Source organism: Cnephaeus nilssonii (genome assembly GCF_951640355.1).
Source record: "Cnephaeus nilssonii genome assembly, chromosome: 12".
NCBI classification, from domain to species: domain Eukaryota; kingdom Metazoa; phylum Chordata; class Mammalia; order Chiroptera; family Vespertilionidae; genus Cnephaeus; species Cnephaeus nilssonii.
This window is the reverse complement of record NC_137083.1, coordinates 75,385,417-75,410,317: the sequence shown is the minus strand read 5'-3', so window position 1 is coordinate 75,410,317 and position 24,901 is coordinate 75,385,417. Positions and strand designations below refer to the sequence as shown.

The window sequence follows — 24,901 nt, the reverse complement described above, 5'->3', positions numbered from 1 at the left end:
GTGCAAAAGCCTTTTAGTTTGTTGTAGTGCCATTTGTTTATTTTTTCTTTTGTTTTCCTTGCTCTAAGAGAAATATAAAATATTACTATGAGAAATGTCTGAGATTTTTATAATGTGTTCTAGGATTTTTATAATTTCGAGACTTACATTTAAGTCTTTAATCCAGTTTGAATATATTTTTCTGTATGGTGTAAGAAGGTGGTTTAGTTTTTTTTTTTTGTTTTTTTTTTATGCATCTGTTCAATTTTCTCAACACATTTACTGAATAGACTCTTTTCACCCCATTGTATGTTCTTGTCTCTTTTGTCAAATATTAATTGACTGTTGTTGTCCCTTGTTTGGGCGTCATAATGCCAGGGTTCTTTTCACAGCCTTCCAGGGTTAGGTCCCTGTTCGGGCACCATAAATGTTGGTGCCCCACATTGGGCACCATAATGCCAGGGTTCTTTTCCCAGCCTTACAAAGGGTTCAGCATTCTGGAGAAAGGGGCTGCGCATAGATGATTAAAGAGTCTGGAGATGAAAGATAATTTTGAAAGGCATTGGGGGTCAGAGGATCTTCAGCTAAAAGGAACTGAAGACTCTTTCCTTGTCTAGGACCCCGTGCTTTTATTATAACACAATTTGTCCCGAGGCAAGGTGGAAATATACACTTCAAAGGGTAGGGTACAGAAGCATTGTCAGTTTGGGGAATAGCCTACAGCTATTCAGGTGTTTGACCAACAGGAGGCAATAAAATGCCCTGAGCTGTCTGGCAGCAAACGATTATCCTATTCAGGTTTGGAGGATGTGCCGTTTAGCCATTTCCAACAGGTAAACTACATATGTGGCTCACTCTTGTTGAGCCCACCAAGTCCCATCAACCTTTTGATGGAACTCTTGTAATTATTACATGCTGGAATTGGTTCTCGGCAATTGACCATAAAGGTGTGGGTTTATTTTTGGGCTTCCTATTCTGTCCCATTGATCTATATGTCTGTTTTTATGCCAGCACCATGCTATTTGATTTTTATGGCCTTATAGTATAGTTTGACATCAGGTAGCATGATCCCTCCAACTTTTTTCTTTCTCAAGATCGCTGTGGCTATTTAGGGCCTTCTGTGGTTCCAAATAAATTTTTGAAATATTTTTTTCTAGTTCTGTGCAATATGTCATTGTAGCTTGATAGGAAATGCATTGAATCTATAGATTGCTTTTGATAGTGTGGACATTTTAATGATGTTAATTCTTCCTATCCATAAACACAGTACATGCTTACACTTATTTGTATCTTCCTCCATTTCTTTCTTCAGTGTCTTATAATTTTCCAAGTACAGGTCTTTTACATCTTGGTTAAATTTACTCCAAGGTATTTTTTGATGCAATTGTAAATGGGGTTGTTTTCTTAGTTTCTCTTTCTGATAGTTCATTCTTAGTGTATAAAAATGCAACAAATTGCTGGATATTTATTTGGCATCCTGCTACTTCACTGAATTCATTTATCATTTTTAGTAGATTTTTGGTGGAACCTTTAGGGTTCTCTATACACAGTATCATGTCATCTACAAATAAATGACAGTTTTACCTCTTCCTTTCAAATTTGGATCCTTTTATTTCTTCTTGTCTGATCTCTGTGGCTAGGATTTCCATTACTATGTTGAATTAGAGTGGTGAGAGTGGACATTCCTTTCTTGTTCCTGATCTTAAAGGAAACACTTTTAGTTTTTACCCACTGACTATGATGTTGGCTGTGGGCTTTTGATATATGGCCTTTATTATATTGAAACTAGTGGCCCAGTGCATGAAAATTCATGCACTGGAGGAGAGTCCCTCAGCCCAGCTTGCCCCCTCTCACAGTCCGTGAGCCCTCACGGGCGGGAGGTGACCCGGCGATCAAGGGAAGGTGACGCCCCATCACATCTCAGCTGCTGCCACTGCCAGAAGTGCAAGCCTCAGCCGGCCCTGGTTACCTGAGCCTCGGGCGGCCCTGGGTGGCTGGGCAGCTGACATTGAGGCTTGCCTGCACCTTGGGCGTCGGCTGGATAGCCGATATTCGAGGCTTGCCTGTGCCTTGGGCCTGCCATTGGTGGCCAGGGGGCTGAGGGGACTGGGAGACTCCAGAGGCAGGCACATGGAGCGGCCGGACCCACCTGGGGGTGGGCCAGGCCGTGCCGTGCACCTGCCACCCCGGCGGGGCTGAGGGGACTGGGCACCGCCATCTTGTGGCTGTGGGCGCTGCCATCTTTGAGGGTGTGGCGGTCAATTAGCATATTCCCTCCTTATTGACTGTGGGCACACCATCTTTGTGAGGGTATGGCAGTCAATTAGCATATTCCCTCTTTATTAGATAGGATATGTTCCTTCTATTCCCATGTTGCTGAGATTTTTATTATAAACTAGAGGCCTGGTGCATGAATTCATGCACCAGTGTGGTCCCTCGGCCTGGCCTGTGGGATTGGGCTGAAACTGGCTCTCTGACATCCCCCAAGGGGTCCTGGATTGTGAGAGGGTACAGGTCAGGCTGAGGGACCCCACCGGTGCATGATCGGGGCCAGAGGGTGGGGTGAACGCATGAGGTTGGCCAGCCAGGGAGGGACTGCAGGAGAGCTCCAGGGCCTGCCCCACCCATCTTGCTCAGTCCCAATGGGCCAGACCCCAGCAGCAAGCAAACCTACCAGTCGGAACATCTGGTCAACCAGTCGACTGTCTGTCCCCTGGTGGTCAGTGCACGTCATAGCAAGCAGCTGAGCAGCCTTAGCATATCATTAGCATATTGTGTTTTGATTGGTTGAACGGCCGACCGGTCGACCAGACACTTAGCATTTTAGGCTTTTATTATATAGGATGGGTGCTGGCACTTAGTAAATGCTTTTTCTACATCTATAGATATGATCATGTGATTTTTTTAACGCTTTATATTGTTTATGTGGTGTATCATGTTTATTGATTTGCAGATATTGTACCAACCTGTGTCTCTGGAATAAGTCTCATTTCATCATGTTGTATGATGTTTTGAATGTGTTGATCCAGATTGCTAATATTTGTTGAGTATTTTAGCATCTATGTTCATCAATGAAATTGGCCTATAATATTTTTTCTTTATTTATTTTTATTGGGGGGAGGTAGAAAAAGGAATATAAAAATTTTCTAATTTTATTTATTAATTATTATTATTTTCATCTTTATTGTTCAAAGTGTTACATAGGTTCCTCTTCCCACCCCCACCCCCATTAACCTCTTCCATCCTGTCTTCCTCTGCCCCCAGGCACCCTGGCCCTCACCACCCCATTGTCTGTGTCCATGGGTTATGCATAAATACATACAAGTACATTGATTGATCTCCTCCCATCCACCCTCCCCTCCCTTCCCTCTGAGGTTCAACAGTCTGTTTAAGCTTCTATGTCTCTGGGTTTCTGTTTTTTCATCAGTTTATTTGGTTCATTAGATTCACATATGAGTGAGATCATGTAATACTTATTTTTCTCTGACTGGCTTATTTCCCTCAGCATAATACTCTCCAGGTCCATCATGCTGTTGCAAATGGTAAGAGTTTTATTTATTTATTTATTTATTTATTTATTTATTTATTTATTGCCATGTAGTATTCCATTGTGTAAATGTACAATAGTTTTTTACCCACTCATCTGCTGATGGGCACTTAGGCTGTTTTCAAATCTTAGCTATTGTAAATTGTGCTGCTATGAACATAGCGATGCATATATTCTTTCTCATGAGTGTTTCCGGTGGTGTTTTGATTTTCAGGGAATATGATAGGTGTTTTTCCTGTCCCAGAGCTACTCCTCTGCAAGTGGCCTAAAATATTACTCTGCCGTTGGCTGGACAGCAATCCTTGTATGGAGACCAATGTGGTCAGCTGGGACCCTGGAGTTTTTCAGTCTGGTTCCTAGATTAGTGGGGTGGATAGCCCCTTCTCCAATTTGGACACTAAGCGCTCTTGGAGGCTTTTCAGACACATCAGCGTGGCCTCTGCCTTTTTTCCTCAGTAAAGCTCAGGGTGTGGCAGGTTGTGTCACCTAGGGCAGGTTTTTTTCCCCCTTTCCTGCCCTCTGTGTGTTGGCAGCAGGTAGCTCCTGCCAGGGAAAATGGCAGTTTCGGTTTGGAAGCCTATGAATGACCCAATGCAGTACTCCTGGCTACTCCTTTTCCAAGTCTCCCTGCCCTGCTGCTCACCCCCCGCCTGTCCTCAGGCACCTCAAGTCAGCTGGTCCCTCCCTGAACCAATGTGTCAGGTGTGTAGTTGCAAATGAAAACTCCTGTGCTCTGGGTTTAGAGATTTTTTAAAAAATGCAATAGAAACTGTGCCTCTCTCCCCCAAGGGGCTCTGGTCTGCCTTCAGCAATCCTGATACAGTTCACTGCTGCTTCGATGATACCGGGGCGCTGTGACCCTGGGTTGGGCTGCCACAGGTCGGGAAGTGCAGCCTGTTGGGCGTGCGGAGCCCTGAGGGTGCTCCCAAAACAGTCCTCCCTGCAGCTAGATCCCTCCTCTCTGGGCTCCCCACTTCTCCGATCTCTCCCTTCCCACGGGCCTCCAGGTGCCTTTTGTTCTCCCTTGTTATAAGTCACCTCCTCAGCTGGACCACAGTTGGAAATTCAGGTGAATGTTCTCCGATGTAGTTGTATTTCCAGCTTGGCCCTGGGATGAGGTGCCTGACAGGTCTACCTATTTGGCCGCCATTTTTTCCTCCTGATATTTTTCCTTTATAGTGTCTTTATCTGGTTATGGAATTAGAATAATGCTGGCTTTATAAAATGAGCTTGAGAGTCTTCCAATTTCTTGAATTTTTTGAATAGTTTGAGAATGATAGGTGTTCACTCTTTTTTTCTTTTCTAAAAATTTTATTGCTGAAAGTATTACATATGTCCTTTTTTTTTTTTTTTGCCATTGACCCCTTCTAGCCTACCCCCACCAACTGTCCGAGGCCTTCATCACCCTTTTGCCTGTGTCTGTGGGTTATGCATATATGCATACAAGTTCTTTGGTTGATCATTTCCTACCGACCCACCCTCAACTGCCTTCCCTCTGAAATTCTGCAGTCTGTTCTATGCTTCTATGCCTCTGGATATATTTTGTTCAATAGTTTATTTTGTTCGTTAGATTCCACATATGCGTGAGATCATGTGGTACTCTTCTTTCTCTGACTGGCTTATTTCACTTAGCGTAATACTCTCCAGGCCCCTCCATGCTATCTCAAAGGGTAAGAGATCCTTCCATTTTACTGCTGCATAGTATTCCATGGTATAAATGTACCACAGCTCTTTTTGTCCACTCATCTACTGAAGGGCACTAGGGCTGTTTTCAGATATTAGCTATTGTAAATTATGCTGCTATGACCATAGGGGTGCATACATTCTTTCTGATTGCTGTTTCTGGTTTATTAGGATATATTCCTAGAAGTGGGATCACTGGGTCAAATGGCAGTTCCGTATTAAATTTTTAAAGGAAACTCCATACTGTGTTTCATAATGGTTGCACCAGTCTGCATTCCCACCAGCAGTGTACTAGGGTTCCTTTTTCTCCACATCCTCACCAACACTTTTTGTTTGTTGATTTGTTGATGGCAGTCATTGTGACAGGTGTGAGGTGACACCTCATTGTTTTAATTTGCATCTCTCTGCAAATTAAAGTGACTTTGAACACTTTTTTTTAATGTTTCTTGGCCATCAGAATATCTGTTTTGGAGGTGTTTATTTAGGTCCTTTGCCCATTTTTTTATTGGATTGTTTGTTTTTATTTTGTTAAGTTGTATGAGTTCCTTATATAGTTTAGATATTAACCCTTTATTAGATGGGATCATTGCCAAATATGTTCTCCCATACAGTGGGCTCCCTTTTTTTTATTTATGGTTTCTTTTGCTGTAGAGAAGCTTTTTATTTGATGCAGTCCTTTTAGTTTCCTTTGACCTAAGAGATGTATGTGTAAACAGATTGCTATGAGAAATGTCTGAGATTTTGCTGCCTATGATTTCTTCTAGGATATTTATATTTTCAGAACTTGCATTTAAGTCTTTTATCCATTTTGAGTTTATTCTTGTGTATGGTGTAAGTTGATGGTCTAGTTTCATTTTTTTGCACGCATCTTTCCAATTTTTCCAACACCATATATTGAAGAGACTGTTTTGACTCCATTGTATGCTCTTGCTTCCTTTGTCAAATGTTAATTGAGCATAATGTCTTGGGTCAATTTCTGGCGTCTCTGTTCTGTCCCATTGATCTATATACCTGTTCTCATACCAGTACCTGGCTGTTTTGAGCACAGTGGCTTTGTAGTATAACTTGACATCTGGTATTGTGATTCTTCCAATTCTTCTTTCTCAAGATTGCTGTGGCTTTTTGGGACTTGTTTGATTCCATATAAAATGTTTTGGAGAGTTTGTTCCAGGTCTGGATATTTTAATAGGGATTGCATTGAATCTATAGATTGCTTTGGGTAATATGGACATTTTAGTGTTATTGATTGTACCAATCCATGAACACGGCATATTCTTCCACTTGTTTATATCTTCCTCTATCTCTTAGTTTTCCGAGTACAGAACTTTTACCTCCTTTGTTAAGTTTATTCATAAGCATCTTATTTTTTTTTGTTGCAATTGTAAATGGGATTTTTTTTTTAAGTTTCTCTTTCTGAGAGTTCATTATTGGTGTGTAAAAATGCCTTGGATTTCCGTGGGTTAATTTTATATCCTGCTACATTGCTGAATTCATTTATTAAGTTGATTAGTTTTTTGATGGAGTCTTTAGGGTTTTCTATGTACAATATCATGTCATCTGTGAATAATGAGAGTTTCACTACCTCCATTCCAATTTGGATGCCTTTTATTTCTTCTTCCTGTTTGAGCATTATGGCTAACAGTTCCAGTACTACGTCAAACAAAAGTGGTGAGAGTGGGCATCCCTGTGTTGTTCCTGTTTTTAGGGGAAATGGTTTAGTTTTTGCCCATTGAGTATGATGTTGCCTGTAGGGCTGTCATTTAAGGCTTTTATTATGTTGAGGTTGATCCCTCTATTCTCTCTTTGCTGAGAGTTTTTATCAAAAATGGGTATTGAATTTTGTTGAATGCTATTTCTGCATCAATTGGTATGATCATGTGGTTTTTATCTCTCAGTTTGTTTATGCGATGTATCATATTTATTGACTTGCAGATATTGTAATAGCCTTTCTTGCCTGCAATAAATCCCACTTGGTCATGGTGGGAAGGCTTCCTAGCTCTTTTTAAGAGACCAGCATTATTATAATCCTCAAACTAGATAAAGATACTACAAAGAAAGAAAATTATAGGCCAATATCCCTGATGAACATAGATGCTAAAATCTTCAACAAAGTATTAGCAAACCATATCCAGCAATACATTAAAAAGATTATACAACATGATCAAGAGGGATTAATTCCTGGGATGCAAGGTGGGTATAATATTCACAAATCAATAAATGTGATACACACCACAAACAAAATGAAGGGTAAAAAAAATCACAGGATCATATCATTAGATGCAAAAAAAAAAAAAGCATTCGATTAAATCCAACACCCATTCATTATAAAAATTCCCAGCAAAGTGGAATAGAAGGAGCATATCTCAACATAATAAAGGCCATATATGATAGACCCACAACCAACATCATACTCAATGGGAAAAAACTAATAGCATTTCCCTTAAGACAGAGAACAAGACCAGATGTCCACTTTTACCACTCTTATTCAACATAGTACTAGAAGCACTAGCCACAGCAATCAGACAAGAAGAAAAATGTGTCCAAATTGGAAAGAAGGAAGTAAAGCTGTCATTATTTGCAGATGACATGATGTTATACATAGAAAACCCTAAAAACTCCACCAAAAACCTACTATATCTAATAGCTTAATCTGGGAAAATAGCAGGATGCAAAATTAATATTCAGAAATTGGTGGCACTTTTATACAGCAATAATAAACTACCAGAAAGAGAAATTAAGAAAACCATCCCATTTATTATTGCTACAAAAAAAATAAGGTACCTAGGAATAAATTAAATCAAGGAGGTAAAAGGCATGTACTCAGAAAAGGATAGGATATTAAAGAAAGAAACTGAAGAAGATACAAATAATGGAAGTATATATACCAAGTTAATGGATTGAGATAATTAACATAATTAAAATGTCCATACTACCCAAAGCAATCTATGGATTCAACACAATTCCTATTAAAATACCAATGGCATATTTCACAGATATAGACCAAATATTCCAAGAATTTATATGAAACCAAAAAAGAACGTGAATAGACTCAGCAATCTTGAGAAAGAACAAAGTTGGAGATATCACACTACTTAATATCTAACTATACTACAAGGGCATTGTAATAAAAACAGCCTGGTACTGGCATAAGAACAGCATATAGATCAATGGAACAGAACAGACAGCCCAGAAATAAACCCATACCTTTATGTTCAATTAATATTTTACAAAAAAGCAAGAGAATATAATGGACTAAAGATAGTCTCTTCAATAAATGGTGTTGGGAAAATTGGATAGGTACATGCAAAAAAATAAAACTAGACCACTAACTTACACCACAAATAAAATAAAACATAAAATGGATAAAAGACATAAATGTAAGTCAACAAAAATAAAAATCAAAAGTAAAAATTCTAGAAGAGAATATAAGCAGTAAAATCTCTTGTAGCAATATTGTTGCCAATATACCTTTGGCAAGGGAAACAAAGGAAAATATTAAAAAAAAACTGGACTACATCAAACTAAAAAGCTTTTTGCACAGCAAAAGAAACCATCAACAAAATAAAAAGGAGACTCACTGAATGGGAGAACATATTTGGCAATGATATATCTGGTAAGGTTAATTTTCAAGATTTATAAAGAACTTATACAAATCAACATCAGTAAGACAAACAACCCAATTTAAAAAATGGGCACACACACACACACACACACACACACACACACACACATACACACACACAAAATAGTCAAAGGACCTAAATAAACACTTTTCCAAAGACAAACAAATGGCCAATAGACATATGGAAAAATTCTCAATGTCACTAATTATCAGAGATAATCATATTTATTTTTATTTTTTATTGTTTAAAGTATTACATATAGTAGTACATATATCTCCTCCCCCCCATTGACCTTCCCCAGCCTCCCCTAACCCCTGTCACATGCCCTCATCCCACCCCCTTAGTGTCTTGTGTCCATTGGTGTGCTTATATGCATGCATACAAGTCCTTTGGTTGATCTCTTTCCCCTGAACACTCCCCAGCCTTCCCACTGTAATTTGACAGTCCGTTCAGTGTTTTACTGCCTCTGTATCTTTTTGTTCATCAGGTTATAATGTTCTTTATTTTCCATAAATGAGTGAGATCATGTGGTATTTTCTTTCATTGCCTGGCTAATTTCACTTAAAATAATGCTCTCCAGGTCCATCCATGCTGCTGCAAATGGTAAGAATTCCTTCTTTTTTATAGCAGCGTAGTATTCCATTGTGTAGATGTACCATAGTTTTCTAATCGACTCATATGCTAATGGGCATTTAGGCTGTTTCCAAATCTTAGCTATGGTGAATTGTGCTGCTATGAACATAGGGTTGCATATATCCTTTCGTATTGGTGTTTTTAGTTTCTTGGGATATATTCCTAGTAGTGGGATTATTGGGTCAAATGGGAGTTCCATTTTTAGTTTTTTGAGGAAACTACATACTGTTCTCCACAGTGGCTGCACTAGTCTGCATTCCCACCAGCATTGCACGAGGGTTCCTTTTTCTCTGCATCCTGGTCAACACTTGTCGTTTGTTGATTTGTTGATGATAGCGATTCTGACAGGTGTGAGATGGTACCGCATTGTCGTTTTGATTTGCATCTCTCGAATAATTAGTGACTTTGACCATGTTTTCAAAGTCACTCTTGGCCTTCCTTCTATCTTCTTTCGAAAAGATTCTATTTAGGTCTTTTGCCCATTTTTTTTTTATTGGATCATTTATCTTCCTTTTATTAAGTTGTATAAGTTGCCTGTAGATGTTGGAGATTAAACCTTTATGAGTGATAACATTTGCAAATATGTTCTCCCATACAGTGGGCTTTCTTGTTGTTTTGTTGATAGTATCTTTTGCTGTGCAAAAGCTTTTTATTTTGATGTAGTCCCATTTGTTTATTTTCTCTTTAGTTTCCATTGCCCTAGGAGTGGTATTGGTGAAGAAATTGCTTCGGCATATGTCTGAGATTTCTCTGCCTGTGGATTCCTCTAGTATTTTTATAGTTTCTTGTCTTATGTTCAAGTCCTTTATCCATTTTGAGTTTATTTTTGTGTATGGTATAAGTTGGTGGTCTAGTTTCATTTTTTTTGCATGTATCTGTCCAATTTTCCCAACACCATTTATTGAGGAGACTGTATGTTCATGCTTTCTTTGTCAAATATTAATTGAGCATAGTGGTTTGGGTCGATATCTGGGTTCTCTATTCTATTCCATTGGTCTATATATCTGTTCTTGTGCCAGTACCAGGCCGTTTTGAGAACAGTGGCTTTGTAATACAGCTTGAAATCGGTATTGAGATCCCACCTACTTTGTTCTTCTTTCTCAGGATTGCTGTGGCTATTTGGGGTCTTTTTTTTATTCCAGATGAATTTCTGGAGAGTTCTTTCTAGGTCTGTTAAATATGCCATTGGTATTTTAATAAGGAGTGCATTGAATCTATAGATTGCTTTGGGTAGTATGGACATTTTAATGATGTTGATTCTACCAAGCCATGAACATGGTATGTTCTTCCATCTGTTTACATCTTCCTCTATCTCTTTTTTCAGTGTCCTGTAGTTTTCTCTGTATAGATCTTTTACCTCCTTAGTTAAGTTTATTCCTAAGTATCTTAATTTTTTTGGTGTGATGAAATGGGATTGGTTTTTCAGTCTCTCTTTCTGTAAGTTCACTATTGGTGTATAGAAATGCCATAGATTTCTTGGTGTTAATTTTGTATCCTGCTACATTGCCGAATTCATTTATTAAGTCTATTAGTTTTTTGATGCAGTCTTTCAGGTTTTTTACGTACAATATCATGTCATCTGCAAATAAGGACAGCTTTACTTGTTCTTTTCCAATTTGGATGCCTTTTATTTCTTCTTCTTGTCTAATTGCAATGGCTAATACTTCCAGTACTATGTCAAACAGGAGTGGTGAGAGTGGGCATCCCTGTCTTATTTCTGTTCTTAGGGAAAATGGTTTTCATTTTTGCCCATTGAGTATGATGTTAGTTGTGGGTTTATCATATATGGCTTTTATGATGTTGAGGTATGATCCTTCTATTTCTACCTTGCTGAGAGTTTTTATCAGGAAGGGTGTTGGATTTTGTCAAATGCTTTTCCTGCATCAATTGATGACTATGTGATTTTTATCTCTCAATTTGTTTATGTGATGAATCACGTCTATTGATTTGCAGATATTGTACCATCCTTGCATCCCTGGGATAAATCCTAGTTGCTCATGGTGTATGATCTTTCTGATATACTGCTGGATCCGATTTGCTAGAATTTTGTTGAGGATTTTGGCATCTATGTTCATGAGGGATATTGGCCTGTAATTCTCTTTCATTGTGTTGTCTTTATCTGGTTTTGGTATCAGTGTAATGCTGGCTTCATAGAATGAGCTTGGAAGGATTCCTTCCTCTTGAATTTTTTGGAATAGTCTAAGAAGGATAGGTTTTAGTTCTTCCTTGAATGTTTGGTAAAACTCCCCTGTGAAACCATCTGGCCCCGTGCTTTTGTTTGCTGGGAGCTTTTTGATGACTTCTTCAACTTCTTCCATAGTTATTGGCCTATTGAGGTGTTTAGATTCTTCCTGATTGAGGTTTGGAAGTTTGTATTTTTCTAGGAATATGTCCATTTCCTCTAGGTTGTCCAGTTTGTTGGAATAGAGTTGTTTATAGTATTTTTTAATGAGATATTTATATTTAAAACAAAATGAGATATCACCTCACACCTGTAAGAATGGCTATCATCCTATCTAATAAAAGAGTAATATACAAATTGACCATCACTCCAAGACACAAGATGGCCGCCCCCATGTGGTCAAAGATGGCTGCCCTCATGTGGACACAAAATGGCCACCACAAGATGGCTGGCAGGGGAGGGCAGTTGTGGGCCATCGGGCATGACCAGGCTGGCAGTGGAAGGCAGTTGGGGGAGATCAGGCCAGCAAGGGAGGGCAGTTGGGGGGATCAGGCCTGCAGGGGAGAGCAGTTGGGGAGGACCCAGGCCTGCAGGGGAGGACAGTTGCGGGGGACCCAGGCCTGCAGGGGAGGGCAGTTGTAGGCAATCAGGCCAGCAGGGAGGGCAGTTAGGGCTGACCAGGCTGGCAGAGGTGTGCACTTGGGAGAGACCAGGTCTGCAGAAGAGGGCAGTTGTGGGCAGTCAGGCCAGCAGGGAGGGCAGTTATGGGTGACTGGGCCAGCAGAGGAGGTCACTTGGGGGATACCAGGCCAGAAGGGGAGGGCAGTTGGGGGGGAACCAGGCCTGCAGGGGAGGGCAGTTAGGGGTGACCAGGTCAGTAGGGGAGTACAGTTAGGGACAACCAGACTGTCAGGGTAGGGCAGTTAGGGGCAATCAGGCTGGCCGGGGAGCAGTCAGACATCAATCAGGCTGGCAGGGGAGTGGTTAGGGGGTGATCAGGCCAGCAGGCAGAAGTGGTTAGGGGCAATCAGATAGAGGCAGGCAAGCAGTTGGGAGCCAGCAGTCCTGGATTGTGAGAGGGATGTCCGACCGCCCGTTTAGGCCCAATCCCATTGGATCGGGCTTATACAGGAGGTCAGACATCCCTCAAGGGGTCCCAGATTGGAGAGGGTGTAGGCTGGGCTGAGGGACCCGCCCCCCCCCCATGCATTAATTTCATGCACTGAGCCTCTAGTCTATACTAATAAAAGTGTAATATGCTAATTAGACTGGGAGACCTTCCGGACATCCTTCCGGACAAAGCCATGGTGGCAGGGACAAGGCAGAGGTGGTTAGGGGTGATCAGGCCAGGAGGGGCGGGCATTTGGGGGTGAGCAGGCTGGCAATGCGGGGCAGTTAAGGGCGATCCGGCTGGTGGGGGGACGCCCCAGTTGGGGGCAAGCAGGACGGCACAGGGGGCAGGTGGGGGCAAGCAGGCTGGCGGGGGGGACAGTTTGTGGTGATCAGGCTGGTAGGGAGGGCAGTTGGGGGCAAGCTGGCCAGTAAGGGGGGCAGTTGGGGGCAATCAGGCCAGCAAGGGGGCATAGTTGCGGGTGAGCAGGCCAGCAGGGGGGGCAGCTGTGGGCAAGCATGCCGGCAGGCAGAGTGGTTAGGGGCGTTCAGGCAGGCAGGCAGGCAGGCAGGTGAGCAGTTAGGAGCCAGTGGTCCCAGATTGGAGAGGTTGCAGGCTGGGCTAAGGGACGCACCTCTATGCAGCACCCCCCACACCCACCGTGCATGAATTTCATGCACTGGGCCACTAGTCTGTAATAAAAGCGTAATATGCTAATTAGACTGGATGACCTTCCTGACAGAGCTTAGGCTGCGAGGGAAGCCCAGGTCCTGGGTGCCTGCTGGTAGCCAGAGGGAAGCCCGGGTCCCAGCTGCCAGAGGGAGACCAGTGCCGGCAGCCAGGGGAAGGAAGGCCTACTAGTACTCTTGCACGAATTTTGTGCATTGGGCTTCTAGTCAATAAATAAACAAGTTCTGGTGAGGACGTGGAGAAAAGGGAACTCTCATGAACTATTCGTGGGAATGCAGACTGGTACAGCCACTGTGTAAAATGGAATCAAGTTTCCTCAAAAAATTAAAAAAAATGGAATTGCCTTTTGACCTAGTGATCTCACTTCAGGGAGTATATACTAAGAGAGCAGAAACACCAAATCAAAAAATTTATGCACCCCTGTGTTTTTATTGCAGTGTTATTTACAATAGCCAAGTGCCTATCAGTAGATGAGTGAATAAAAAAGCTGTGGTATATTTATACAATGTTACCTTTGGTGACAGCATGAATGGACCTGGAGATTATTATATAATATTAATAAGTGAAATAAGACAGAGAAAGACAAATACCATATGATCTCACTTATATGTGGAACCTAATGAACAAACACTGATGAACAAAATAGAAACAGTGGCATGATTACATGGAATAGACTGACAGCTGTCAGAGGGCAGGGGAAGTGTGGACTGGAATGAAAGAAGTTGAAGAGATTAGGCAAAAAACATGTTTACATAACATATAGACACACAATAGTGTGGTGATAGCCAGAGGAAAAGGGGGGATGGTGGGTAAGTGGTTAGTGGGCAAATGTGGGGAAAATGGGGATGGAAAGAAACTGCTTGGAGCGATAGGCACATGATGCAGTGTGCAGATGGTTTATTGAGTTGTACACTTGAAACCTCTATCATTTTGCAAACCAATGTCAACATATAATTCAATTAAAAAATATCACCAATAAGTTCAATTAAAAAATGCCAATAAAGTATTTTTACAAAAAATAAATAAAATTGAATATGGTATAGTTTCTGTTTGTGTTTTTTTTTAAATATATTTTATTGATTTTTTTACAGAGAGGAAGGGAGAGAGAGAGAGAGTTAGAAACATCGATGAGAGAGAAACATCAATCAGCTGCTTCCTGCACACCCCCTACTGGGGATGCGCCCGCAACCAAGGTACATGCCCTTGACCGGAATTGAACCTGGGACCCTTGAGTCTGCAGGCCGATGCTATATCTATTAAGCCAAATCAGTCAGGGCTAGTTTCTGTTTTTGATGGTCATGCCTGTTTCTAAATTCTTTCGTTATGTGATTTATGCGCTTATTCAGAACATAATTATCTTCATTAATATTGAGTTATATGAGTATTTATAATCTCAATTTAATCAAGTGCTGCATGATTAGCCCTTTAAAATAATTAACTCTCACCCTGGCCTATGTGGTTTAATTGGCTGGAGCGTCGTCCTGTGCAAGGAAAGGTTGCAGGTTCAGTTCCAGGTCAGCGCGCACGCCTAGGTTTTGGGTTTGGTTCCTGGTTGGGGTCCCTTTCTCCCTTCAATGAGCTGAGAACAGACTTGGAGTGATAAATGCAGCTTTTTGGCAAAGCTGAACAAATGGCATGCCTATACTATTTAGTCTCCCCTTTCACTTCTTTCCTGTTATATAACAATCAGGTTATTATTGCAAGGGTATCAGTATCACAATAGGGATTAAGGGCCAAAGCTCTGGAATCCAACATACCTTGATAATCAGGCTCCACCACTTCAAATGTGATCTTAGACAAGCCACTTCTTTAAAATTTCTGTTTCTGTCTGCTAAATGGGGATAATAACCATACCTACCTCATAGATGAGGAATGCATACAATAATGAATGTGACAGCATGAATGGACTTGGAGATTATTCTCTCATCATTGATGTTTCTCTCTCTCCTGCCCTCTCTCTTCCTCTCTGAAGTCAATAAAAAAAATCCTATGTAATAAAGAAGGAATATGCTAATTGACCCTCACAACATCACAAATATGGCACCCACAGCCAATAAGGAGGGAATATGCTAATTGACTGCCCCTCCCTCAAAGATGGTTGTGCCTACAGCCAATAAGGAGGGAATATACTAATTGACTGCCCTGCCCTCAAAGATGGCAGTGTCCACAGCCACAAGAGGGCGGTGCCCACTCTCCTCAGCCCCGCCAGGGCAGCAGGGATGTGGCAAGGCCAGGCTCACCCCCAGGAGGGCCCGGCCGCTCTATGTGCCTGCCTCTGGAGTCTCCCAGTCCCCTCAGCTCCCCAGCCACCCAGGGCTGCCCGAGACTCAGGTAACCAGGGCAGGCCGAGGCTTGTGCTGCCGACAGTGGCAGCAGCAGAGGTGTGATGGGGCATCTCCTCCTGCCCCTGAGGGTTCCTGGACTGTGAGAGGGGGAAGGCTGGGTTGAGGACCCCCCACTCCAGTGGATGAATTTTCATGCACTGGGCCTCTAGTCCTATATAATAAAAGGGTAATATGCAAATAGACCAAATGGCAGAACCAAACAACCAAAGTGTAATATGCTAATGATATGCTAAGGCTGTTCAACTGCTTGCTATGATGTGCACTGACCACCAGGGGGCAGACAGTCGACTGGTAGGTTAGCTTGCTGCTGGGGTCCGGCCGATCTCGGGACTGAGTGAGATGGGCCGGACACGCCCTCGAGCCGTTCCACAGTCCCCCCCACCCCCCGACCCGATTGTGCACAGGTGGGGTCCCTCAGCCTGTCCTGTGTGCTCTCGAAATCCGGGACCCCTCGGGGGATGTCGGAGAGGCAGTTTCAGCCCAATTCTGCAGGCCACTCCCCTTGGGAGGGCGCCAGACGCGGGGCTCATGGCTGGTGAGCGCTGCTGCAGCACCAGCCTCCCCAGATTGGGACTGATTGGGTGCGAGCCCGCAGCAGGCACAGTGGGGCTGGGATGAGAGGGAGCAGCAGGTAGGAGCTGCAGATGGTGTGGACTGTGGGCTTCGGCTGGATCCCTGCAGGCCACCCAGAGGGACCCCACCAGTGCACGAATTCGAGCACTGGGCCTCTAGTTTAAAAACAAAATACAGCATTCCCAAAGATTATTTAAAGAACAAAACCAAACAAAACATCTGTCTGGGATTACTAAATCAAAATAGAGGCTTCCTCTTCATTTCCCACCATAGGAAACAAACATTAAACAAATTTTATCCTACATAATAAAATGGTAATATGTAAATTACCATCACTCCGCTATGCCCACGATTGGGCCAGCAGGAGGCGCAGGGGGCGGGACTCAGGGTGGCCGGGGTAGCTGATTGGGCCAGCAGGACGCTGAGGTCAGCGTCTGTACCATGGCTGCCGGAGGCTTTCGGAAGGCCTGGGGCACCGGCGGACAGCCGGCCGGGTCCCCCGCTATCAAAGGCCAAAGCGGGGGACCTGGCCGGCTGTCTGCTCCGGCGCAAGGCCTTTCGAAAGCCTCCGCAGCAGCCGGAGGCTTTCGGAAGGCCTGGGGCACCGGCAGACAGCCAGCCCGCTGGTGCACCAGGTGCATGATTAAATCATGCACTGGGCCTCTAGTATTGTTTATATCTTTATAACTTCTAATGAGAAAAGATTTGTCAGTGTATGGACCAGATCTGCAATTTTCTTGAATAGGCAGAACAAATTTCCTTACATCTTTTTAAATGACCTGAGCAATTGCTGCTAAGCTTTTGTTATGTCACTTAGGAAAGACCCATGGTTGAACATGTTAGGAATTACTAAAACAGAATCAAGCAATTCTCTTTTCTCTCAAGAGACTCAGGTACAAATTAAAAGACTTGGGGAAACTAGGGAAGCCCGATTTTCTTTTCTTCACAGATGTCTTTGAGTTTCAGCAATTTTTTTTAAAATATTTTTTTTATTGATTTTAGAGAGGAAGGGAGAGGGAGAGAGAGATAGAAACATCAGTGATGAGAGAGAATCATTGATCAGCTGCCTCCTGCACGCCCCCTACTGGGGATCGAGCCCGCAACCCGGGCATGTGCCCTTGAGCGGAATCGAACCTGGGACCCTTCAGTCCGAAGGCCGACGCTCTATCCACTGAGCCACACCGGCTAGGGCTTTTTTTTAAAAAATATATTTTATTGATTTTTTACAGAGAGGAAGGGAGAAGGATAGAGAGTTAGAAACATCGATGAGAGAGAAACATCGATCAGCTGCCTCCTGCACACCCCCTACTGGGGATGGGCCCGCAACCAAGGTACATGCCCTTGACTGGAATCGAACCTGGGACCTTTGAGTCCGCAGGCCGACGCTCTATCCACTGAGCTAAACCAGTTAGGGCTAATGAGTTTCAGCAATTTGTAAGCCTATGGTGGGGGAGGGAAACCATGGTAAAGAAAACAGACTCAGGGAAAAATGTCAAAATTAAAATATAATGAACTATTTAATATATTTGTATAACTTTCTAAAGATGCCCTCTTTAAATCCAAAATTAATGCTAGAATTAATATCAATAATATCCAATATCAATAATAATAACACCCTACATGCCAAGCCTTTCACATTCATTATTGTATGCATTCCTCATCTATCTATGAGGTAGGTATGGTTATTATCCCCATTTAGCAGACAGAGAGACAGAAATTTAAAAGAAGTGGCTTGTCTAAGATCACATTTGAAGTGGTGGAGCTTGGTTATCAAGGTATGTTGGATTCCAGGGCTTTGGCCCTTAACCCCTATTGTGATACTGATAACCTGGTTGTTATTTAACAGGAAAGGAGAGAAAGGGGAGACTAAATAGTATAGGCATGCCATTTGTTCAGCTTTGCCAAAAAGCTGCATTTATCACTCCAAGTCTGTTCTCAGCTCATGGAAAGAGACTGGACAAAGGCAGTTTAGAGGCATGCCCAGTAAGGTCTGAGTGACATGGGAAAATACTTGCCCATGAACCACACCTGGAAACAGGTAATTGGCCAGGATGGGCCTGGCCACGGCAAGCTCTCAAAATCCTATATAATAAAGTGGTAATATGCAAATTGAACATCACACACTCACAAGATGGCTGCCTATGACCAGGCCAACAGGGGGGTTAGTGAGGGATGACCAAATGACTGAACAGCAGGCTGCGTGGGGCGACCAGGCTGGCGTGGGGCGACCAGGCCAGCGGGGGCGGGGGGAGGGGAGGGGTAGTTGGGGGCTACCAGGCCAGCAGAGGGGGCAGTAAGAGGCGACCAGGCCTGCAGGAGTGGGCAGTTAGGGGCAACCAGGCCAGTGGAGGGGGGGTGCAGTTGGGGGAGACTAGGCTGGCTAGGGGGGGCAGTTGGGGGCAACCAGGCAGGCAGTCAGGTGAACAATTAGGAGCCAGTGGTCCAGGATTGTGAGAGGGATGTCCAATTGCCGGTTTAGGCCCAATCCCAGAATCGGGCCTAAAATGGCAGTCAGACATCCCCTGAGGGGTCTCGGATTGGAGAGGGTGCAGGCTGGGCTGAGGGACCCCCGCCCCATGCATGAATTTCATGCATTGGGCCTCTAGTCTAAATATATAAACTTCTAGACAGAGGAAGTTACCTCTCTTTTGACTCCAAGGTGAGGGGCCCTCCTGTGACCCTGCTGTAGGGGCTGTGCTCCACTGTGCCCACATGGTGCATGGCCATTTGCTCCACACATGGACTTTAATCTGGCCTGAATGCTAAACCACCAGCCGCAACATGGAACAGGAAGTCTGGACACTGGCCCTTTTTCTGACTCTGCTGAACGAACTCCCAGCTGCCCCTCTGTCGGGACTGGCTTAGGGGAAATGGGACATTGCAACCCGAGAAATGGAACTCATGCCAATAAAGCTTTCTTCCATATCCCATCCTCCCAGGGGCTTCTGAAAATGCTCTTTCAGTGGTGCCCCAAGAACTTTGCTCCCCCAAACAACAGGGGAGTTTTACTCTCCAGCATCAATACCACCAGAGACTGATGTGAGTCAATGGGAGAGAGATGGTTCCTATGCAGGTAATTCTCCTCCCTTCATCATGTGCTGCAGGCTACGTAGATTTTTGGATGGGCATCACCTTTCCTACAGCCAAAGTTGGAAATGGCATTTGACAAGGCTCTGCAGAGCTTAGAAAGCCTAAGCGGGCAAAGGTGCAGGTGATGTGCAGCTTCTGAGACTTCCTGGATGTGGCTGGTTCCTTTGTTAGTACATCTGCTATCACATTCGTTTGCTGCCACTTGCACTCTCTATTGAGACAAAATATGAATACAACCCACTTTTTTAAACTTCATCTGTGCTCCTGAATTCTTGTTAGTTATACCCCCTAGTTGAATTTATTGGGTAAAGACAGAAATAAATAATATACTGGATGGGTGAAGAGGGGAGGGCAGATGTGGGAGACCACAGGACAAAGGTCTGTGAGTGAAATACTTTGAATTCATCATTTACCTGATGTTTTCTCTCTCCAGAGATTTCACTCTTTAAACATACACTCAGACTTCTGCTTCCAGGAAGATGGAATAGACATCTTTTTTTTTCTTCTATTTTTCCCACTAAATACAGCTAAAAATCCTGACATTATGTATATAACGAACATAAAAAGATCCTTAAAGGTGAAAAGAAGGCAGACAGTCTAGGACCTCCAGACCAGAAGAAAGACATGGTGGTGAATTCTCTGGGTTTTCATTTTGCCTCATAAATCTCTGACTAGCTACTGGGAAAGCTGGTGACCCAGGAATGTCAATGGGCTCAGACGTGGCCATGGGAGTCGGGACATCCACTCCCACCACAGTGTACACAGAAAAGCCAAATGGAAAATTTAGAACTGAAAATACAACAGCAGAATCAGTGAACTTGAGGATAGTACACTAGAAATTACCTAATCTGAATAGAAGCCTAAAATCAATCAACATTTTGATCAATCAATCAATCAACCAATCAATATCAAGCCCTTGGGAGAAGTGGAACTGTAACAAAAGATTTAACAATTGGGTCACTGGAGTCCCAGAAGAAAAGGAGAAATGAATGGTGCTGGAAAAAAAAAAATTGAAAAAATAATGGCTGAAAAGCACCTAAATTTGGGAAAAGACATAATCCTATAGGTTCAAGAACCAGAATGAACCCCAAACAGGATAAGCCCCAAAATAAGACACATCACAGTCAACCTTCTGAAAATTAAGGACAGTGAAGAAGTCTTAAAAGCAGACAGAGAAATGATGCACTAATTTTTAGCATTAGAAGAACAGGCTGTTTACCAACACTTCTTATTGATTTCAAGTATTAGTCTTCTGCCTTTTTAACTGGACTCACCTGAGTTAACGTATACAAAGCACTTACTAGACATCTACAAATGATGTTGTTGGGGGACATTTGTTTGTCCCATTTTCCCTAACATTGCTCCGACAGCAGGTGTTATCCCTCAGAGCAAATCAAGGAATTCCAGGATTGGAAAAACCTCAGAGGAGGAAATACAAGAGCAGAAATTTGCACCTGCGAATTTTTGGGTGGGCTTCAGCTCTGTGAACTCCTTAAAATTAATTTAAAAATGCCAGCATATATGTGCCTTTTTTTTTTTCTCCTCAGAAAATGAGCATATGTTTTGTCAGATTCTCAAAGGAGCTGGTGGCCCCATAAAGGTTAAGAGCCACTGTAAGAGTTTCTGTTCTTCTCAGGCAAAACCATAAAATCCACCTTAGATGAGAAAAGAGACTAAAAATAGAGAAGGCATTCCCCATCACAGCCATCAAAATTCCTGAATGCCTCCTCAGGATAATTCTCTACTTTTAAGGGTAAAATAGGAAAATAGCAGTTTTCTAATTCTTTCTAGGCACTTTTGGAAATACATGCCATTAAAGCATGTTTACCGGTAGTCCTGTTTTGAACATTTAAATAACAGTATCTAGAGATGACTAAATGACTAAGGCAGTGATTTAAAATGTACTTCAGGTTTGATTCCTCCCAATGCCAACGGAAAAGTTCAGACATACACGCGGCAGCAGCCTCTCTACCTACATTCGCACCCAGGGACTAGTTTATGAGACAGGACAAACTGCCCCACAAGCTGCACTTCTTTTTCTATCTTAAAAAAAAAAAGGCATATAAAATTAAGTTTTACAATCACATGATATGTAATTGCCAATTTATTTGAACAAAACGTTAGTGCTTTCTCTGTTGAAAAAACAAAACAGCTACGACAAAAACAGATCCATTTGGTTTTTATAATGTCTTTGTAATGTATCTGTCCCTCACTCCTTGTACTCGCCACCAAATCCCTTATTAGCCAGGTCAGCGAACACCTGCAGAAATGCACTGTATACAGAATCTGAAGGTTGCTGCTGGTTTTCTGACCAAAATTAGGGCTTCCAATAGCACCTGGAAAGCTGGGGATCTGATAATGCATTATTTTAGGAAAAACTTGACTACCTGCTTCCAGTAAGAACTGAAGCAGTTTGATTTATCAGATTATTCTATACTGGTGCAGCTACAGAGTCAAAGGCATCACTGGGTGCACTTGTTAAACAAAGAATTCCAGGCTTCCACCTACAATGACTCCAACACAACCGCGAGAGGGACCTGTGAATGGAGTTTTATCAAGTGCGTCGGGTGATTTGTGGACTCAGACAGGCTAGATCAATCTTCTTAAAATGTAAATGTGCACCCAAATTATCTTGGGCTCTGAAACAAGTAGATTCTGACCCAATTGGTCTGGAGGAGGCCTGAGGTTCTGTATTTCTAACAAGTCCCCAGGTAATAATGCTGGTTTGGGAAAGTAGCAAGGTCATTGAGCTGGTGTGTAAATCAGTATAAGCCAATATAGTTTCCTTCTGTATCTGTGGATTCTCTACCAACAACCTCTCCTAGCTTGATTATGCACATTTCTAGTTTTTCACTGATTGTATCTCTATAAACAAAAATAGACACCATACCCAGCCAGCATGGCTCAGTGGTTGAGTGTTGACCTATGAACCAGGAGGTGATTGCTCAATTCGGGTTGTGGGCTCAATCCCCAGTCCGGGCATGTAGGAGGCAGCCAATCAATGATTCTCTCTCATCATTGATGTTTCTCTCTCCCTCTCCCTTCCTCTCTGAAATCAACAAAAATATATTTAAAAAAAGAAACTGTACGTTAACTTATAATGGGTTTATATTTAATACTAGTAGCCCTGCACACGAATCTGCGCACCAGTAGCTCGCTGCCACCCTCCAGCTCTCTGCCCGCTGCCCCGCCCTCCTGTAGCTCCCTCCCGCCCCCCCTCATAGCTTGCTGCCCCGCCCCCTCCAGTAGCTCTCCACCATCTGTGATCCGGTCCTTACATGTGATCCGGTCCTTACACAGTCGGTCCTTATGTAACGACCATTTGCATATTACATCTTTATTATATAGGGTATTATTTCTCACCAAGACTTTGTTAGCCAATTAATATAAAGGCTTTTATTTTTTTACATTAAATCTTTTCTCCATTTCAATGTTAGATACATTAATACAGTTTTTAACTACTTTCCCCCCAAAGAAATAAAAGTTTCAAGTTTTGACTTACTACATTTAATATCTAATATCTAAGTACAATATTAACTTGGGAGATAACAAAACAAAAATATAAAAAAACATAGAGAAAAGACTCCTCAATAATGCAGGAGGCAGTAATTACAACAGAATAGTGGCTACTTCCTAGGATTCTGGGCAGGAGTTTCCTTCTTCCGATTTCATGTGCTTTGAGAATTTCTGAGATTCCTAAATATTACTTATGCAAATTTCAGCCATCTTACTTCTTTGACCCTCTTTCTAACTAGCAACTAAATTATAGACTGCATGTTTCATTGCATTATTTGTTGTGAAAAATAATTTTTTTCCATTTAACATCTATCAATTTATTCCCATTTATAGGGAAACTTAAGAATGTAAAATTACCCTATGTACTGTTTCTTGGGAACTTTCAGACTCCAAAGCTCAGTTTTTAACCTGAATAGCTCAAATGTTTTCAGGGCAAGGCTTGATTCAGGAGGCCCTTCGAAGTCACACCTCTCCATTTCTCTTTCGTGCGTATACCCCCAAACAAGCACAAATGCCTGTAATGGAGAGAACCACACCTAAGAAAAGAGCGATTGCATCTCCAGCTTCTACTGCCTCAACAGCAGGCAGCCCCAAAAGCAGTGAAAGGAGGACTAGGAACAATTGTGCTGGCACTGAGGTCATGATGGTGGGACCTTGAGATGGCTGGATCTTGGGTGCTGAAGGTTCCTAGAAATTAAACATGGAAACAAAAAGGAGCCATTAAAATTCCTACCCTTTTAAATGACGATATGAATACATGACAAACATAACCTTTTAAGTTTAAATTTCAGACACAGATTCTCATTCTACCATGAAAAAAAAAACAAAAAACAGAGGGAAGTAAAAGATCCTTAACGATGATCACTTGAGGCTCATCTCCCTTCTTATGATAACTGACTCCAGCGACTCTCCACACTGTGGATGCCAACACTGTGTGAACCAACCAAACAAACTGAACAGCAGAACATAATTACGAACAAACAGAAAATGCACAAAACACTCACTTGGAAATTTAAAATATCCTAGTTAGTACAAATTACATTTTCAAAGGGGTTCTCCCATCCAGGAAATGCAGACAAATCTGGTAAAAGTCACACAACATAAAACTCTGACGTTGTGGGGAATTAGTAAGACTTACCAAAGAAATGATAGATGTGTAACTCTATCTGACTTAAATACTCCCTTCCTGGAGTTCGGAATGCGCAGGCTAAGAGGTTCCACGTGACAGCGCCTATTATCAGAAGATGGGGAAAATTTTTAAATTACTATTACTCTTTATTATTATTATTAATTAATGATTACTTTAAGGGGGCAGCTACAGTCAGTGCAGAGCAGGGAGGCTGTACGGAAGGGGGAGGAATGAGTAGAGAGAATGAACCAACTAGAGAAAATAGTTCGTTCAAAGCACGGGTAGGAGACTTAAGGTTGGTTAGTTCGCCCATTCAGGAAAAACTAAAAATAAATCGAAGCGACAGACAAATGCGTCCCAGGAACTAACATTAAATTTTTAAAAAAGAATCCCTGCTTTGGCCCGGCAGGGTGTAAATTTGCCCCGTTTTACAAATCCAGTGGGGAAATCGAAGGATCCTTTGGAGAGAATCCTCACATTACCTTCCAGGAAGCAGCCATTACAGGAAGGAGCGGAGGGCGGCGTGGCCGAACTACATTTCCCACAATCCCCGCGGCTGCGACTCCCAGGATGCACCAGCTCCCCGCCCACTGGCTATGGAAAGGGGACGCAGGGAAGGGGCGGCCACGTTAGCTGGGAAGGAGAGGAGCGAGCTTCCTGGGGTTTACCACGCACGCCCCAGTGTTTTACTGGTCAAGTGACCTAGTATATTTGTACGGAAGCTACTTAAAAGTAGGAACAGAAAATGGCAGCAATGGTTGTTCCCCCCGTCCACTGCAGTGAAGGCAATAAGGAAGAAA

The 24,901-nt window shown here is 42.6% G+C and overlaps 1 protein-coding gene across 1 annotated transcript; it reads right to left on the bottom strand.

The window, feature by feature from the left end:
* Positions 1 to 22,820: 22,820 nt before the first annotated feature.
* Positions 22,821 to 24,654, bottom strand: SMIM30 (small integral membrane protein 30). The gene is made up of 3 exons (XM_079786458.1): positions 24,584 to 24,654; positions 24,111 to 24,203; positions 22,821 to 23,659 (listed from the first exon to the last, which is right to left on the bottom strand). The coding sequence occupies exon 3, from the start codon at positions 23,612 to 23,614 to the stop codon at positions 23,435 to 23,437; it is 180 nt and encodes a 59-aa protein (XP_079642584.1). The 5' UTR covers positions 23,615 to 23,659; positions 24,111 to 24,203; positions 24,584 to 24,654; the 3' UTR covers positions 22,821 to 23,434.
* Positions 24,655 to 24,901: the final 247 nt, after the last annotated feature.